The 19,992-nt window shown below is 40.9% G+C and overlaps 1 protein-coding gene and 1 long non-coding RNA gene across 4 annotated transcripts in view; one reads left to right on the top strand and one right to left on the bottom strand.

Moving 5' to 3' along the window:
- The window catches only part of LOC133547379 (protein MTSS 2-like), a 72,804-nt gene that overhangs the window by 41,484 nt on the left and 11,328 nt on the right, over positions 1 to 19,992 (top strand). For all 3 annotated transcript variants that reach the window (XM_061893064.1, XM_061893071.1, XM_061893059.1), the window contains exons 5-10: positions 6,728 to 6,812; positions 7,823 to 7,914; positions 7,976 to 8,050; positions 10,507 to 10,664; positions 10,738 to 10,845; positions 14,294 to 14,391. In XM_061893064.1, coding sequence (XP_061749048.1) covers positions 6,728 to 6,812; positions 7,823 to 7,914; positions 7,976 to 8,050; positions 10,507 to 10,664; positions 10,738 to 10,845; positions 14,294 to 14,391 — 616 coding nt within the window. The remainder of the gene's footprint in view (positions 1 to 6,727; positions 6,813 to 7,822; positions 7,915 to 7,975; positions 8,051 to 10,506; positions 10,665 to 10,737; positions 10,846 to 14,293; positions 14,392 to 19,992) is intronic.
- LOC133547405 (uncharacterized) lies at positions 1,553 to 17,280 on the bottom strand. The gene is made up of 3 exons (XR_009805480.1): positions 16,806 to 17,280; positions 7,782 to 7,967; positions 1,553 to 1,856 (listed from the first exon to the last, which is right to left on the bottom strand). It is a non-coding gene; the product is annotated as an uncharacterized LOC133547405 (long non-coding RNA).

The following is a 19,992-nucleotide window of genomic DNA, read 5'->3' on the forward strand; positions in this document are numbered from 1 at the left end:
AATTATGCGATGAAAAGAGGCGACTTTTAGCTGTGTGTGTGCACGGAGCTCATATTTCCTAACAGTCTGTGACGTCACGCGTACACGTCAGCATTCTGCGACGTTTTCAACAGGACACTTTGTGGGAAATTTAAAATTGTAATTTAGTAAACTAAAGCGGCCATATTGGCATGTGTTGCAATGTTAATATTTCATCATTGATATATAAACTATCAGACTGTGTGGTGGCAAGTAGTGGCTTTCAGTAGGACTTTAATAGTTCTTGCAAAAGGATGTCAGTACAGTCCATGTGCTGCAGGTAAAGGTGAACAATTGTAAAGGGTTGGCTGAAGAGCCTCTTACCAGCCAAAACTGATCCTTGGACTAGATGCTTCTTTTCCTTAGCTCGCCATCGAAAAGAGAAGCCTGGCCAACTCAGCTTCTGCAGTCAAAACAAAAACAAATCTGGCTCTCCAGCAGAAATACAATCACTTCCTGTCTCCTGGCCACTTCCTGCTACCGGCTTATAAGCACCACTCATTGGACCACAGTGGTCACGTGACGAGGAAGAGTGCGCTGAGCTCCCAAAGAGTAAACAGAGCAAGAGCATACCAGTCACTTCCTGCTACTAACATACCAGTCACTTCCTGCTACTGACATACCAGTCACTTCCTGCTACTAACATACCAGTCACTTCCTGCTACTGACATACCAGTCACTTCCTGCTACTAACATACCAGTCACTTCCTGCTACTAACATACCAGTCACTTCCTGCTACTGACATACCAGTCACTTCCTGCTACTAACATACCAGTCACTTCCTGCTACTGACATACCAGTCACTTCCTGCTACTGACATACCAGTCACTTCCTGCTACTAACATACCAGTCACTTCCTGCTACTGACATACCAGTCACTTCCTGCTACTAACATACCAGTCACTTCCTGCTACTAACATACCAGTCACTTCCTGCTACTAACATACCAGTCACTTCCTGCTACTAACATACCAGTCACTTCCTGCTACTGACATACCAGTCACTTCCTGCTACTAACATACCAGTCACTTCCTGCTACTAACATACCAGTCACTTCCTGCTACTAACATACCTGTCACTTCCTGCTACTAACATACCAGTCACTTCCTGCTACTGACATACCAGTCACTTCCTGCAACTGACATACCAGTCACTTCCTGCTACTAACATACAACTACAGCTGATTGGACTGTGGCGGTCACGTGACTAGGAAGTGCGCAAAGAGTAAATATAAAAGGAAAGAGCCTAATAGTCTCCACAAATGTATTTGACACCTGCGTTACATGTGTGTGTATTTATAAATGTGTGTGTGTGTATTTATAAATGTGTGTGTGTATTTGACACCTGTGTTACATGAGGATACATACACATCATTATTTGGGAGACTTCTAGTCCCTCACAAAAGTCGTGATGTGTGATGTCATCATGTGGAGGTTTACACCACTTCCTGGTGTGTGATGTCATCATGTGGAGGTTTACACCACTTCCTGGTGTGTGATGTCATCATGTGGAGGTTTACACCACTTCCTGATGTGTGATGTCATGTGGAGGTTTACACCACTTCCTGGTGTGTGATGTCATCATGTGGAGGTTTACACCACTTCCTGGTGTGTGATGTCATCATGTGGAGGTTTACACCACTTCCTGGTGTGTGATGTCATCATGTGGAGGTTTACACCACTTCCTGGTGTGTGATGTCATCATGTGGAGGTTTACACCACTTCCTGGTGTGTGATGTCATCATGTGGAGGTTTACACCACTTCCTGGTGTGTGATGTCATCATGTGGAGGTTTACACCACTTCCTGGTGTGTGATGTCATCATGTGGAGGTTTACACTGCCAACACAAATATCTGACTTGTGACACTGCAGGACTAAACTATTACATCTGTTCTCAGTGTGGACATGGGACCTGGTCTGTAGTTGTATCATGTTGCCATGGCAACCTGCACCCCTGTGTGTGCATGCGCCCGTGTGTGTGTGTGTGTCACCTGGCAGCAGCCAACATTCCTGAGTCAAGCTGCAGAGAGTAACTGCACCATCACTCTAAGAAGCGTTGCTAGGCAACAGGAAGGAATGGCAGCATCAGGATCTGCTGGATGTGTTGTCATCATGGACAACATTGAGTCACTTTCTTCTCCTTACACATCATCAAGTGCTCAAAAGTGCACGAGAAAGTGGGACTTTGATCACATGACAATCCATAAACATCTACATTGTCATTAATAATAATAATAATAATAATGGATTAGATTTATATCACGCTTTTCTATTGTTAGATACTCAAAGCGCTGACAGAGAAGTGGGAAGCCATCATTCATTCACACGATGGTGGTGGTAAGCTACATCAGTAGCCACAGCTGTCCTGGGGTAGACTGACGGAAGCGTGGCTGCCAGTTTGCACCTATGGCCCCTCCGACCACCACCTGTCATTCATTCATCATTCATTCACCAGTGTGAGCGGCACCGGGGGCAAAGGGTGAAGTGTCCTGCTCAAGGACACAACGGCAGCCATTTGGATGTCAATAGGTGGGAAGCCAACCTGCAACCCTCAGGTTTCTGGCATAGCCACTCTACCCACTATGCCATGCCGCCCCACAGTAGTAAAGTGCCGAGTCAGCATTAATGTACATTGTTGTCATTAGTAAAGTGCTGAGTCAGCATTAATGTACATTGTTGTCATTTGTAAAGTGCTGAGTCAGCATTAATGTACATTGTTGTCATTAGTAAAGTGCTGAGTCAGCATTAATGTACAATGTTGTCATTTGTAAAGTGCTGAGTCAGCATTAATGTACATTGTTGTCATTAGTAAAGTAAGGAGTCAGCAATAATGTACATTGTTGTCATTTGTAAAGTGCTGAGTCAGCATTAATGTACATTGTTGTCATTTGTAAAGTGCTGAGTCAGCATTAATGTACATTGTTGTCATTAGTAAAGTGCTGAGTCAGCATTAATGTACATTGTTGTCATTTGTAAAGTGCTGAGTCAGCATTAATGTACATTGTTGTCATTAGTAAAGTGCTGAGTCAGCATTAATGTACATTGTTGTCATTAATAAAGTGCTGAGTCAGCATTAATGTACATTGTTGTCATTAGTAAAGTGCTGAGTCAGCATTAATGTACATTGTTGTCATTAGTAAAGTGCTGAGTCAGCATTAATGTACATTGTTGTCATTAATAAAGTGCTGAGTCAGCATTAATGTACATTGTTGTCATTAGTAAAGTGCTGAGTCAGCATTAATGTACATTGTTGTCATTAGTAAAGTAAGGAGTCAGCATTAATGAGGGAGAACATGCACTAGTTAAAATGTCAGTGTAGAAATGTGTGTGTGTGTGAAGTGAAGTGAATTATATTTATATAGCGCTTTTCTCTAGTGACTCAAAGCGCTTTACATAGTGAAAGCCAATATCTAAGTTACATTTAAAGCAGTGTGGGTGGCACTGGCAGCAGGTGGGTAAAGTGTCTTGCCCAAGGACACAACGTCAGTGACTAGGATGGCGAAAGCGGGAATCGAACCTGGAACCCTCAAGTTGCTGGCACGGCCACTCTACCAAACGAGCTGTACTGCCCCAGTGTGTGTGTGTGTGGGGGGATGGTTGGATGATAGGCTGGACTTATTGAACGGTTGCCGGGTAGAACAGAAGCATGAGGAAAGAATTTGTTAATTATGAATGGAGCACTTTTGTTTGGATCTCAACAAGAGTGTGTGTGTGTGTGTGTGTGTCAGTCCTGCGGATGAAAGATCCCTTCATGGACAGTTTCCCGTACATTTTGCCACAGATAGATCAGTCTGCTCTGGTGGCTCATCAACACTTTATGATGGGACTGTCATTACAAGATAGTGCAGCTGATGACATCAACACTCAAAAGTCAGGCGGACAAACACTCCGTCTGCGCTCCAATCAGGAAAAACAAGCTCCTCCAACTTGGGATGTATACCCGGTACTTTTTGGTACCGGTCCCTAGTTGGGTGGGTCCAGGATTGTGGACTAATGATACTGCTATCCATCATATTGATTATGACACGCTGCTACTACCCATCAACGAGTAGAAGATAATCCTCTGGGAGTAATGACAAATAAGGAAGCAACACCACACTAAAGTTGCAACAACAATATTCTCTCCTCAAAGAAGAAGATAGTCCTCTGGGAGTAATGACAACTAAGGTATGATGAGAGGTGTTGCCAGCTTGAAGTGAACACCACTTAACTAGCATCTGTAGCTGTCGATACAAGACTTCCTCCTGTGAGACGTTACGTGATGTTGCTGGTGCACAGTCTCATTCAAATGATAAAAATGCCTTTTTCCCACATATTTATTTGTAATAATTACATATAGTACCAGTATCAATAAGGAATATTGATGTTGGTATCAGTAAGGAATATCGATATCGGTATCAGTACCAATAAGGCATATTGATATTGGTATCAGTATATCTCAGGAATATCAATAATGGTATCAAGATCAATGAGGAATGTCAATATTGGTATCTGTATTGCGAATGAATATCAATATTTGTATCAGCATCTCTAAGGAATATCGATGTTGGTATCAGTATCTCTGAGGAATATTGATATTGGTGTCAGTATCTTTAAGGAATATCAAGATTTGTATGAGTATCAATAAGGAATATGAATATTAGTATTAAAATCAATAAGGAATGTCAATATTGGTATCAGTATCGCAAATAAATATTGATATTCGTATCAGTATTTCTAAGGAATATCGATGTTGGTATCAGTATCTCTGAGGAATATCGATATTGATGTCAGTATCTCTAAGGAATATTGATATTGGTATCAGTATCAAAAGGGAATGATAATATTGGTATCAGTGTTGCTAAGGAATATCGATATTAGTGTCAGTATCTCTAAAGAATATCGATATTGGTATCAGTAGCAATAAGTAATTTCGATATTGATATCTGTATCAATAAGGACTATTACTATTGGTATCAGTATAGCAAATAAATATCGATATTGGTATTAGCATCTCTAAGGAATATCGATTTGGTATCAGTATCTCTGAGGAATATCGATATTGGTGACAGTATCTCTAAGGATAATTGATATTGGTATCAGTATCAATAGGAATAATCATACTGGTATCAGTGTCGCTAAGGACTATCAATATTGGTATCAGTATCAACAAGAAATATAGATATTAGTATCAGTATCAATAAGGAATGTTAATATTGGTAAACATAACACTATGGAATATCGGTACCAGTATCTCTGAGGAATATCGATATTGGTGTAAGTAACTCTAAGGAATATTGATATTGGTGTCAGTATCAATAAGTAATATCGATATTGGTATCAGTATCAATAAGGATATTACTACTGGTATCAGTATCGCTAAGTAATATCGATATTGGGATCAGTATCAATGAGGAATGTCGATATTGGTATCATATGAATAAAGAATATTTGTACGGGTATCAATAAGGAATATCGGTATCAGTATCAATTAGGCATAACAATGTTGGTATCAGTATAGATACAATCCCAGCAATATCTCACCCTCCCTCCTACTGACTTCTGATTGGTCAGACCTGCTTTCAATATGATTTGCATATTTATGAGGGGGCGTGGCCTGGGCCTACCTGCATGCACAATGTCAAGTAGATTGTGACGCAGGATGTACTTTTTATACATTTAACATGTACTTGTACATTAAACATGTATTTATATATTTAACAGATACTTATACGTAAAACAAGTGTTTATAAACTTGTATTTATATATTTAGAAAAATATTTCTATATTTAACAAGTATTTATATATTTCACATGTACTTATATATTTAACATTGATTTATATATTTAACATGTATTTATATATTTAAAAAAATATTTATATATTTAACAGGTATTTATACATTTAACTTGTATTTATATATTTAACATGTATTTATATATTTCAAAAAATATTTATATATTTAACATGTATTTATATATTTAAAAAAATATTTATATATTTAACAAGTATTTATATATTTAACATGTATTTATATATTTAACATATATTTATATATTTAACATGTATTTATATATTTAACAAGTATATATACATATGTATCAGGTAGTTATATATTTAACACATATTTATATATTTAAAAACTATTTATATATTTAACAAGTATTTATATATTTAAGCTGTATTTATATAAAAGATATTTGACAACGAGAAAGTGCATTTACTGCCACCTAGTGTCTATTTTAAAGTAAAACATCAACACAGATTGTTTCACGGGTGTTGAACTTTTGGAGATCCAGGTGCAATCAATCAAAAACAACAACATTGATCAAATAAAACAACGACTTGATTTCATGTTATTGAAAAATGCTTCAAAATATTGCAACTTCTGCCTCAACTTTCTGGAAAAGCTGCCGTGATTTGATGGAGAGAATTATGCAAATGAGATGATGTCATGTGGAACCAAGTATTTGATTATCGTAATTATTATTATTATTTTTATTATCAATCAACTGTATGAATGAATGCATTTTTATTCCAACCAAAATCAATCAACCTATCAATCCTTCCTTCCTTCCTTGCAAACAAAGCACACTTCCTGTTCCAAGTCAAAGAGAAAACCACCACATTTTCAACAGTTTGTGTTTGTCTTGCAAGTGTAAGAAGAAGTTAGGAAGGATAAAAAAGGCGGGCCAGCTGGTCTGAGTGTGTTTGTGTGTCCATGTCCAGGAGCCACGCGAGACATCGGCTCGGCGCTGACCAGGATGTGCATGAGACATCGCAGCATCGAGGCCAAACTCAGGCAGTTCACCAAGTAAGCTAGCTCGCTACTTCCTGTCCGCGCTGTTAGCGTCTTGCCACATCGCGGCCGTTTGGAAGAATGGTGATAGATGTATATTAGCATGCTAAAGTTAGCATGTATACATTAAATGTAGCTACGTAATATATGTATATTAGCATGCTAAAGTTAGCATGTATACATTAAATGTACCTACGTAATACATGTATATATGTATGTATATTAGCATGCTAAAGTTAGCATGTATACATTAAATGTACCTACGTAATACATGTATATATGAATGTATATTAGCATGCTAAAGTTAGCATGTATACATTAAATGTACCTACGTAATACATGTATATATGAATGTATATTAGCATGCTAAAGTTAGCATGTATACATTAAATGTACCTACGTAATACATGTATATATGAATGTATATTAACATGCTAAAGTTAGCATGTATACATTAAATGTACCTACGTAATACATGTATATATGAATGTATATTAGTATGCTAAAGTTGGCATGTATACATTACATGTACCTATGTAATACATAAATGGGTTGTACTTGTATAGCCCTTTTTCTACCTTCAAGGTACTCAAAGTGCTTTGACACTACTTCCACATTCACACACACATTCACACACTGATGGAGGGAGCTGCCATGGAAGGCGCTAACCAGCACCCATCAGGAGCAAGGGTGAAGTGTCTTGCTCAGGACACAACGGACGTGACGAGGTTGGTACTAGGTGGGATTTGAACCAGGGACCCTCGGGTTGCGCACGGCCACATTCCTCCACTGCGCCACGCCGTCCCTACATGTATATATGAATGTATATTAGCATGCTAAAGTTAGCATGCATACATAAATGTACATATGTATAATATATACATATATATATATATATATATATATTACACAGCGTGAAAAAAAAGCCCCTCAAATGGGGAAGTAATGTTCAGGAGCCTCTCAGGGCCCCCCTTGGGTACTCACCAGGCCCCTCCACAGACTGATGAGTGTGTGTGTGTGGTCAGCGCCCTGCTGGAGAGTCTGATCACCCCCCTGGCAGACAAGATGGAGGACTGGAAGAAGACGGCCAGCCAGCTGGACAAAGACCACGCCAAAGGTAAAAGGTCAGAGGTCGTGGGCCGCCTGAACCCTCCTTCACTCTCTCTCTTTCTGCACAGAGTACAAGCGCTCACGTCAGGAGATCAAGAAGAAGTCGTCCGACACCATCAAGCTGCAGAAGAAGGCGCGCAAAGGTGAGGGTCAAGAGGTCAGAGGTCAGGAGTCTTGTTTAACTAATTGACAGAAATCATGCTTACAGGAGTCTTGTTTAACTAATTGACAGAAATCATGCTTAAGAGTTATTTGTTGTATTTATTATCACATAAACGCCAATTCTATTTCATCCCCACAATCCTGTTAGCAGGTTTCCCTGACCAGCAATACAGCCTTGTCGGGATGATGGAGCTTACTTCATTTTTACCACCTAACATATTATATAAATATATATACATTTTTGATATGTAGTTTATTTTTATTTTATTGTATTGTTTTTTAGTATTGTTTTATTTATTTAAATCTATGAATTATTATTTTTACATAGGTTTTTTTATTTTATTTTTTGGTAAATATTACTATTTTATTATTATTAGCATTATTATTATTTCAAATATTTGAATACCTTTTTTTATCATATCATACATATACACATTTTTATATATATTCCACTGTATTGTATCTTCTTCATTTTTTTAATGTACTGTTTAAATTTATTTCAATGTATTCAATATAATTTTCATAGGTTTTTTGTTTTATTTTATGTATTTGGTTATTTGTTTGGTAATCATTATTTTTAATTTAAATATTTAGAATTTCTGTCTTTATTTGTATTTTTTATCTAATTAAATATTAAATAATTGATTAATTATTCATATACATATATACATACATAAATACATATATAAAATGTTTTTAAATTTTTTGTATTCATTATTTTCATATTCATATTTTAATGTAAATGTATCTAATACGTTTGGTCATTTGTTTGGTAATTATTATTTTTCTAAATATCTAAATATTTCAAATAAAAGTTTAACCTTTTTGAGTAATTATTAATATTTTTTATATAAAATGAACATTTCAATGTAAATTTACATTTAATTTAATCTTACTTTTTTGGTCACTATTATTATTATTTTGTAATAAAAAATAAATAAAATGACTAGTAGTGAAGGGCATCGCCATCTGGTGGACATTTTTATTTCCTCAGCCAATCATTCACCTTTTCATTCTGTTGCCAGGCAGATTACGAGCTTCTTTTTGAACAAAGGAAAATATAATATGCAAATGAATCTCATGTGTTGGCTTAACATTAACGAGGCTGACTTTGACCCCTCCCCCGGCCCCTCCTACCCCCCCGCTGCCGACAGAGATGCAGGGTAAGTGTCAATCATCAGCAGTGGACCAATCATGCATGAGCTTCGTTAGCGGCCATCTTTAACCTTCATTTAAACAGTCATCAAAACCTGCAAATTGGTCTGTTCCAGGGTCAAACTACAGTCTAGCATGTTGATGATCACACAAGTGCAAAAAGAAGCTAACCAGTGAAACATTGTTTATTTTTTAACATTCTCAAGTGTCAAAGTGTAAAAAGAAGCAAAGCCAAAACCCAAATGGACAAAAATGCTAGTCATTGTTGTAAAAAAGTGAGTTTTAACTTTTACAACTTTTTCTTACAATTAGGTTTATATTTGCATTTGTTGTTTTCCCGTTGGTTAGAAAACCACAAAATGCAATTTTAATTGTGCTGGAAATGCTAACTGAAATGTTGACAGTTAGCCTGCTATCCAGATAGCGTTAGGTAACAAAGTATACAATTGTAGGGCGAGGATCTGCAAAAGGGGCCAAAAAGAAAGCTAAGATGCTAAAACATTGATGTTAGCATGCTTCCAGTTAGCTGGTGTCATGTCAAGGGCTAAAATGATGACTCTGAGGTGTTAGCACGTAAGCCTCAGCATGTTGGCAAGCTAACAGGAGTAGCCAGACAGCATCATGCTACCAACTGTAGCTAACAGTTAGCATGCTTCCAGTTAGCTGGTGTCATATCAAGCGCTAAAGTGATGACTCTGAGGTGTTAGCACGTTAGCCTCAGCATGGTGCCAAGCTAACAGGAGTAGCCAGACAGCATCATGCTACCAACTGTAGCTAACAATTAGCATGCTTCCAGTTAGCTGGTGTCATGTCAAGCGCTAAAATGATGACTCTGAGGTGTTAGCACCTTAGCCTCAGCATGTTGGCAAGCTAACAGGAGTAGCCAGACAGCATCATGCTACCAACTGTAGCTAACAGTTAGCATGCTTCCAGTTAGCTGGTGTCATGTCAAGCGCTAAAATGATGACTCTGAGGTGTTAGCACCTTAGCCTCAGCATGTTGGCAAGCTAACAGGAGTAGCCAGACAGCATCATGCTACCAACTGTAACTAACAGTTAGCATGCCTGAAGTAACAGAAGATTTAGGACTCTGAGGTGTAGATTAGCCAAACAAGAGGCTAGCATGCTAACTGGTGTGCACCCTCATCGGCCAAAACATTAGGTACGCCATCTCTGCCGCCGCCTCTCTGCATGCCACCAAACTGCAACCATTTCCTGTTCAGGTCCTTTTAAACAGGAAGTAGTAGCTTGTCAGTGTTAGCTAACGAGTTAGCGGCCGGCAGGACGCGGCGACCTGCAACCTCAGCTGGACAGCGCGGTGCAGGACGTGACGGACATGTGTCTGCTGATGGAGGAGATGGAGAAGCAGGCGGTGCGGCGCGCCCTGGTGGAGGAGCGCGGACGCTTCTGCACCTTCATCGGCTTCCTGCAGCCCGTGGTGGTAAGCGGCCAGGGCCACGCGCTAACTTTGTCCGGCGCTAACGGGCTAGCTGATGTTTGTTTGTTTGTGTCAGAACGGAGAGATCGCCATGTTGGGCGAGATCACGCACCTCCAGGCCATCATCGACGACCTCACCCTGCTGACCTCTGACCCTCACAAACTCCCCCCCGCCAGTGAACAGGTGAGACACCTTTAGAGAAGATGACTCCATCCATCTTCTGGGGTCGCGGGGGCAGCAGCCTAAGCAGGGAAGCCCAGACTTTCCTCTCCCCAGACACTTTGTCCAGCTCCTCCTGGGGGATCCTGAGTCGTTCCCAGGCCAGCCAGGAGACATAGTCTTCCCAGCGTGTCCTGGGTCTTGCCCGTGGCCTCCTACTGGTCGGACGTGCCATAAACACCTACCTAGGGAGGCGTTGGGGTGGCATCCTGACCAGATGCCCGAACCACCTCATCTGGCTCCTCTCCATGTGGAGGAGCAGCAGCTTTACTTTGAGTCCCTCCCAGATGACAGAGCTTCTCACCCTATCTCTAAGGGAGAGACCCAAACTCATTTGGGCCGCTTGTACCTGTGATCTTGTCCTTTCGGTCATGACCCAAAGCTCATGACCATAGGTGAGGATGGGAACGTAGATCGACCGGTAAATTGAGAGCTTTGCCTTCCGGCTCAGCTCCTTCTTCACCACAACAGATCGATACAGCGTCCGCATTACTGAATACGCCGCACCGATCCACCAGTCCATCTCACCATCCACTTGTGAACAAGACTCCCAAGTACTTGAACTCCTCCACTTGGGGCAGGGTCTCCTCCCCAACCCGGAGATGGCACTCCACCCTTTGAGCTCCTCCTGGATGGCAGAGCTTCTCACCCACATGGTGTGACCACTTTGTGCGATGGTACTGTAGTTATCCAGCACTGCAAGGGTTCTTGCTGCAGTCCATAGGGTCCCGGCAGCACTCATGCGGCCCAAGTCCATGCCCTTGCCACCACACAGGGAGCAGATCCTCAGTATTTCAAAATACAAGTTGGAATTCATGTTTCGCCTCAATGTAACTAACTCCGACACAACATGAGTGGATCCACATTATTTCACAGCACACGTTGGAATTCACGTTCTTCCTCTGAGAACCACAACTATCCAGTGTCAGCAGCACTCATGTAGCCCCAAGACCTTGACATGACCAACACCAAAGACCAACATCTTCAGTATTTCTCAGTACTCTCTGAGCTGCCACCTTCTCAAGGTAGAGGAGTTTGTGTGTCCCAATGATCTTAGGAGCTATGTTGTCCAGAGGTTTCTTTTCCCCCTGGTAGGGTCTCCCAAGACAAACAGGTCCTAGGTGAGGGACACGAGTTACCTGGGCCCCCCTTTTGGAGCCAGGCCTGATGGCCGGGCCTGTTCCCAAGGGGCCCGACCAGGCACAGCCCGAAGAGGCAACGTGGGTCTCCCCCTCCAATGGGGTCACCACTCATGGGAGGGGCCATAGAGGTCAGGTGCATTGTGAGCTGGGCAGCAACCAAAGGCAGGGCACTTGGCGGTCTGATCATAAGCTAGCTCTTGGGACGTGGAACCTCACCTCGCTGGAGAAGAAGGAGCCTGAGCTGGGGCGCGAGGTAGAGAAGTTCCAGCTAGATATAGTCGGACACACAGCAAGGGCTCTGGAACCAGTTCTCCGAGAGGGACTGGACTGTTTTCCACTCTGGTGTTGCAGGCAGTGAGAGGCGACGGGCTGGGAGGGCAATTCTGGTTGCCCCTCCGGCTCAAAGCCTGCACGTTGGAGTTCAACCCAGTGGACGAGAGGGTAGCCTCCCTCCACCTTCGGGTGGGGGTGACGGGTCCTGACTGTTGTTTGTGCTTACGCACCAAACAGCAGCTCAGAGTACCCACCCTTTTTGGATTCTGGAAAGTGCTCCCCCAGGTGATTCCCTTGTCCTACTGGGGGACTTCAACGCTCATGTTGGCAACGACAGTGAAACCTGGAGAGGCGTGATTGGGAAGAATGGCCGCCCGGATCTGAACCCGAGTGGTGTTTTGTTATTGGACTTTTGTGCTCGTCACGGATTGTCCATAACAAACACCATGTTCAAACATAAGGGTGTCCATATGTGCACTTGGCACCAGGACACCCTAGGCCGCAGTTCCATGATCGACTTTATAGTTGTCCATCCATCCATCCATTTTCTACCGCTTATTCCCTTTCGGGGTCGCGGGAGGCGCTGGCGCCTATCTCAGCTACAATCGGGCGGAAGGCAGGGTACACTCTGGACAAGTCGCCACCTTGTGTCATCGGATTTGCGGCCTTATGTTTTGGACACTCGGGTAAAGAGAGGGGCGGAGCTTTCTACCGATCACCACCTGGTGGTGAGTTGGCTGCGATGGTGGGGGAGGATGCCGGACGGACCTGGCAGGCCCAAACGCATTGTGAGGGTCTGCTGGGGATGTCTGGCAGAGTCTCCTGTCAGAGAGAGTTTCAATTCCCGCCTCCAGAAGAACTTTGAACATGTCACGAGGGAGGTGCTGGACATTGAGTCCGAGTGGACCATGTTCCGAACCTCTATTGTCGAGGCGACTGATTGGAGCTGTGGCCGCAAGGTAGTTGGTGCCTGTCGGGGCAGTAATCCTAGAACCTGTTGGTGGACACCAGCAGTGAGGGATGCCGTCAAGCTGAAGAAAGAGTCCTATCGGGTTCTTTTGGCTCATAGGACTCCGGAGGCAGTGGACAGGTACTGACTTCTGGATGACTTCAAAGCGATTCTAGACCACCATCCACTGCCTCAGGAAGGGGAAGCAGGCACTATCAACACCGTGTATGGTGCAGATGATGTTCTGATGACCTCTACTGCAGATGTTGTGGACACGTCTTCCTATGAGGAAACAGTGCCTGGGGGATCTGTGGTGGACTCTCCTATTTCTGGGGCTGAGGTTGAGGTAGTTAAAAAGCTCCTCAGTGGCAAGGCCCCGGGGTTGGATGAAACACGCCCAGAGTTCCTTAAAGCTCTAGATGCTGTGGGGCTGTCTTGGTTGACAAGACTCTGTCTTGGGTGGGGGGTGGGGTGGGGGGCCTCTGGATCGGCAGACGGGAGTGGTGGTTCCTCTCTTTAAGAAGGGGAACCAGAGGGTGTGTTCCAACTATCCGGCTAGTAGAAGGCCACGGGGAAGACCCAGGACACGTTGGGGAGACTATGTCTCCCAGCTGGCCGGGGAATGCCTCAGGATACCCCGGGAGAGGCTGGACATAATGGCTGGGAAGAGGGAAGTCTGGGCTTCTCTGCTTAGGCTGCTGCCCCCGCGACCCCACCTCGGACAAGCAGAAGAAGATGGATGGATGTTGGGATTCATGCTCTTTCTCAATGAACCACAACTCTCCAGTGTCGGCAGCACTCATGCAACCTGGGGCCATGCTTGACTGGAGACAAGACACAATGATCTTGTTGAAGCATGGTTACACATTGTTGTTTACAAGATGCACACTGACTACTCTAAAGTAGATCCTACTTTACTCACATAGTCTTGTCTCTTGACAACATATTGTTGAAATATCACACCCTCACACAAAACCAGACTGAAGTAGTGTGTGTGTGTGTGTGTGTGTGTGTGTGTGTGTGTGTGTGTGTGTGTGTGTGACTCCAGGTGATCCAGGATCTGAAAGGTTCAGACTACAGTTGGTCCTATCAGACTCCTCCCTCCTCCCCGAGCAGCTCCTGCTCACGCAAGAGCAGCATGTGCAGGTACACACACACACACACACACACACACACACACACACACACACACACACACACACACACACACACACACACACACACACAATTTATAAACGTGTCTGTGTGTATTTACAAATGTGTGTGCGTGTGTGTGTATTGATATATGTTTGTGTGTATTCACAAATGTGTGTGCATGTATTTATAAAAGCGTGTATTTATATGTGTGTGTTTATGAATGCATGTGTGTGTTTGTATTTATAATGGTTTGTATTTACAAATATGTGTGTGTATTCATAAAAGCATGTGTATTCACAAATATGTGTGTGTATTCATAAACGTGTATATTTATAAATGTGTGTGTGTATGTATTTATGAATATTTTTGTGTGTATGTATGTATTTATGAATGTGTGTATTTAGAAATGTGTGTATTTATGATAGTGTGTGTGTATCCATAAATTTGTGTTTACTTACAGATGTGTGTACTTGTAAATGTGTGAGTGTGTATTTATAAATGTATGTATTCATAAAAAGTATGTGTATTTACAAATGTGTGTGTGAATGTATAAATGTGTGTATGTTTATAAACGTGTGTGTATTGATAAATGTGTGTGGGTATTTTTAAATGTGGGTGTGTGTGTGTGTTTATTTATAAATGCGTGTATTTATGAAAATGCGTGTGTATTTACAAATGTGTGTGTGTATTTATAACTGTGTGTGGATGTGTATATATATATAAATGTGTGTGTTTATTTAAAAATGTGTGTCGGTATTTAGAAATGTATGTGTATCTAATTTTGTAACCTATACGTGCTACAAATCAATGGAATAGCAACAGCAGATACACACACACACAATGATGGACAGCAGATATATACACACAATGATGGACAGCAGATATACACACACAATGATGGACAGCAGATATATACACACAATGATGGGACAGCAGATATATACACACAATGATGGACAGCAGATATATACACACAATGATGGACAGCAGATATATACACACAATGATGGGACAGCAGATATATACACACAATGATGGACAGCAGATATATACACACAATGATGGGACAGCAGATATATACACACAATGATGGACAGCAGATATATACACACAATGATGGACAGCAGATATATACACACAATGATGGACAGCAGATATATACACACAATGATGGACAGCAGATATATACACACAATGATGGACAGCAGATATACACACACAATGATGGACAGCAGATATACACACACAATGATGGACAGCAGATATATACACACAATGATGGACAGCAGATATATACACACAATGATGGACAGCAGATATATACACACAATGATGGACAGCAGATATACACACACAATGATGGACAGCAGATATACACACACAGAATGATGGACAGCAGATATACACACACAGAATGATGGACAGCAGATATACACACACAGAATGATGGACAGCAGATATACACACACAGAATGATGGACAGCAGATATACACACACAGAATGATGGACAGCAGATATATACACACAATGATGGACAGCAGATATATACACACAATGATGGACAGCAGATATATACACACAATGATGGACAGCAGATATATACACACAATGATGGACAGCAGATATACACACACAATGATGGACAGCAGATATACACACACAATGATGGACAGCAGATATACACACACAATGATGGACAGCAGATATACACACACAATGATGGACAGCAGATATACACACACAATGATGGACAGCAGATATATATACACACAATGATGGACAGCAGATATATACACACACAATGATGGACAGCAGATATATACACACACAATGATGGACAGCAGATATATACACACAATGATGGACAGCAGATATACACACACAATGATGGACAGCAGATATACACACACAATGATGGACAGCAGATATACACACACAATGATGGACAGCAGATATACACACACAATGATGGACAGCAGATATACACACACAATGATGGACAGCAGATATACACACACAATGATGGACAGCAGATATACACACACAATGATGGACAGCAGATATATACACACAATGATGGACAGCAGATATATACACACAATGATGGACAGCAGATATATACACACAATGATGGACAGCAGATATACACACAATGATGGACAGCAGATATACACACACAATGATGGACAGCAAATATATACACACAATGAGTTGAATGGACATTCAAAATGAAAGCTAATTGAAGAAACAAACATAAGTACAATATATAAATATATACAATTCCATTTAAACTAATCAGTGTCTCTGGATGTTGTTCAAATCTCAGCTAAGACTTAATAGTTCTTGGAAAGAGGATGACAGTACAGTCCATGTTCTGCAGGTAAAGTATTAATTGCAAAGTGTTGGCTGAAGAGTCTCCTACCAGCTGGAATCTTCTAAAACCCATCCTTGTGTAGTGAGTCTTATTCTGCGTTGTGTAGTTTTTATAAGTAGGAGACACTCCACCATTCCGACGTTTCATCATTTATTGGCCACCTTTGTTGGAAACATGAAACACATACACAGGTCTCTACTTTTCTGGCGGAGTGATACCTCATCATCAAAAGTCCGATAGAAGAGAAAGTAAATAACAGTCATTCATATAAAAATAATAATTTAAATTACAATAACAAAAACGTTTTATCACAAAAAAATAATAATAATACACAAATCCACATACCTTTGTTGGAAACATGAAACACATACACAGGTCTCTACTTTTCTGGCGGAGTGATACCTGCGTAAATAGCATGTGTAATTATGACCAAACATTTCAAACATTCGACGCTCTAATCCTTACTTACCAAAATTATGCATAAAAAAATACTTAAAACCACACATCACTTATACCTACAACATTAATGTTTTAAATTTTAAAGTAATATGAAAGTTTTGAAATAATATTTACACAAGAAACAGAGCAATGAAGAACTATTACCTCATCATCAAAAGTCCGATAGAAGAGGAAGTAAAGACCCGAAAAAAAAACGCAAAGTCACTTCCTGCACCGGACATCCGGTTCTTCAAAATAAAACCAATACTTCAAAATAAAACATAACACCTTGTCTCGTTCAAAATATAGCGCAACAACATCACACTATTACACTTGGACTAGATGATTATTTTCCTTAGATGGCCATCAAAAAGAGAAGCTTGTCCTGTGTAAGCCAAGACTATTCTTATAAATCCATGTGTACACTAATTATCTTCCTTAAATAACACTAAATTGCGTGATCAAGTATTCATAATATATCATTTAATATAGTATTCATAATACATATTCAATAATTTCTAGTTCTTTCCTCAATATTGGACAATATAAATCAATAAACATATCAGAATCACAATATGCAATAAAATGTTCCAATAACCATTAGCAGCATAATTATGACCAACACAAAGCAGTCAGTGCACTAAATGTTCTTTTTTATCCAAACACATTTAAAAGTACATTCAATACACAAATGTGATCATTAGTTGAAGTCATAAACATGTTAATAAGGAGGATTGAGAATATTCCACAAAGATGTTGCAATGCAGAAAGATGAATGCTTGAAGTGCTTTTGTCATCAATATGGACTCACCAACTCAGCTTCTGCAGTCAAACACAACTTCATGACAAAGAATGGAAGTCAGCTCTGCAAAGTAACAAATAGGCATGTAGTTTAGAATATTTCAGGTGAAAGGGAGATTTAAAAGCTGCCTCCAGCAGAAATACAATCACTTCCTGTCTCCTGGCCACTTCCTGCTACCGGCTTATAAGCACCGCTCATTGGACCGCGGTGGTCACGTGACAAGGAAGCGTGTGCTGAGCTCCCAAAGAGTAAACAGAGCAAGAGCATACCAGTCACTTCCTGCTACTAACATACCAGTCACTTCCTGCTACTAACATACCAGTCACTTCCTGCTACTAACATACCAGTCACTTCCTGCTACTAACATACCAGTCACTTCCTGCTACTGACATACCAGTCACTTCCTGCTACTAACATACCAGTCACTTCCTGCTACTGACATACCAGTCACTTCCTGCTACTGACATACCAGTCACTTCCTGCTACTGACATACCAGTCACTTCCTGCTACTGACATACCAGCCACTTCCTGCTACTAACATACCAGTCACTTCCTGCTACTAACATACCAGTCACTTCCTGGTACTAACATACCAGTCACTTTCTGCTACTAACATACCAGTCACTTCCTGCTACTAACATACCAGTCACTTCCTGGTACTAACATACCAGTCACTTCCTGCTACTAACATACCAGTCACTTCCTGCTACTAACATACCAGTCATTTCCTGGTACTAACATACCAGTCACTTTCTGCTACTAACATACCGGTCACTTCCTGCTACTAACATACCAGTCACTTCCTGCTACTAACATACCAATCACTTCCTGCTACTGACATACCAGTCACTTCCTGCTACTAACATACCAGTCACTTCCTGCTACTAACATACCAGTCACTTCCTGCTATTGACATACCAGTCACTTCCTGCTACTAACATACCAGTCACTTCCTGCTACTGACATACCAGTCACTTCCTGCTACTAACATACCAGTCACTTCCTGCTACTGACATACCAGTCACTTCCTGCTACTGACATACCAGTCACTTCCTGCTACTAACATACCAGTCACTTCCTGCTACTAACATACCAGTCACTTCCTGCTACTAACATACCAGTCACTTCCTGCTACTGACATACCAGTCACTTCCTGCTACTAACATACCTGTCACTTCCTGCTACTAACATACCTGTCACTTCCTGCTACTAACATACCAGTCACTTCCTGCTACTAACATACCAGTCACTTCCTGCTACTAACATACCAGTCACTTCCTGCTACCGGCATACAACTACAGCTGATTGGACTGTGGCGGCCACGTGACTAGGAAGTACGCAAAGAGTAAACAGAGGGCAAGAGCCTAATAGTCTCCACAAATGTATTTGACACCTGTGTTACATGTGTGTGTATTTATAAATGTGTGTGTGTGTATTTAGAACCATGTGTGTGTATTTACAAATGTGTGTGTGCGTTTACAAACGTGTGTGTATTTAAAAACGTGTGTGTGTTCTAATAAATGTGTGTGAGTGTATTTACAAATGAGTGTATTTTCAAACCTGTGTGTGTATTAATAAATGTGTGTGTGTGTATTACTAAATGTGTTTGTATTAATAAATGTGTGTGTTTATAAATGAATGTGCGTGTGTGTGTATTTACAAATGGGTGTTTTGGCAAACATGTGTGTGTATTCATTAATGTGTGTGTGTAGTGATAAATGTGTGTATTAATATATGTGTGTATTAATAAATGTGTGTGCTTTAATAAATGTGTGTGTGTATGAATAAAAGTGTATGTGTGTATTAATAAAAGTGTGTATGTGTGTATTATTAAACGTGTGTGTATGTGTGTGTATGAATAAAAATGTGTGTGTGTATTAACAAATGTGTGTGTGTATGAATAAAAGTGTGTGTGTGTATTAATAAGTGTGTGTGTTTATTAACAAAAGTGTGTGTACATGTGTGTATGAATAAAAGGGTGTGTGTGCATTAAT

Source organism: Nerophis ophidion, linkage group LG02 (genome assembly GCF_033978795.1).
Source record: "Nerophis ophidion isolate RoL-2023_Sa linkage group LG02, RoL_Noph_v1.0, whole genome shotgun sequence".
NCBI lineage: Eukaryota > Metazoa > Chordata > Actinopteri > Syngnathiformes > Syngnathidae > Nerophis > Nerophis ophidion.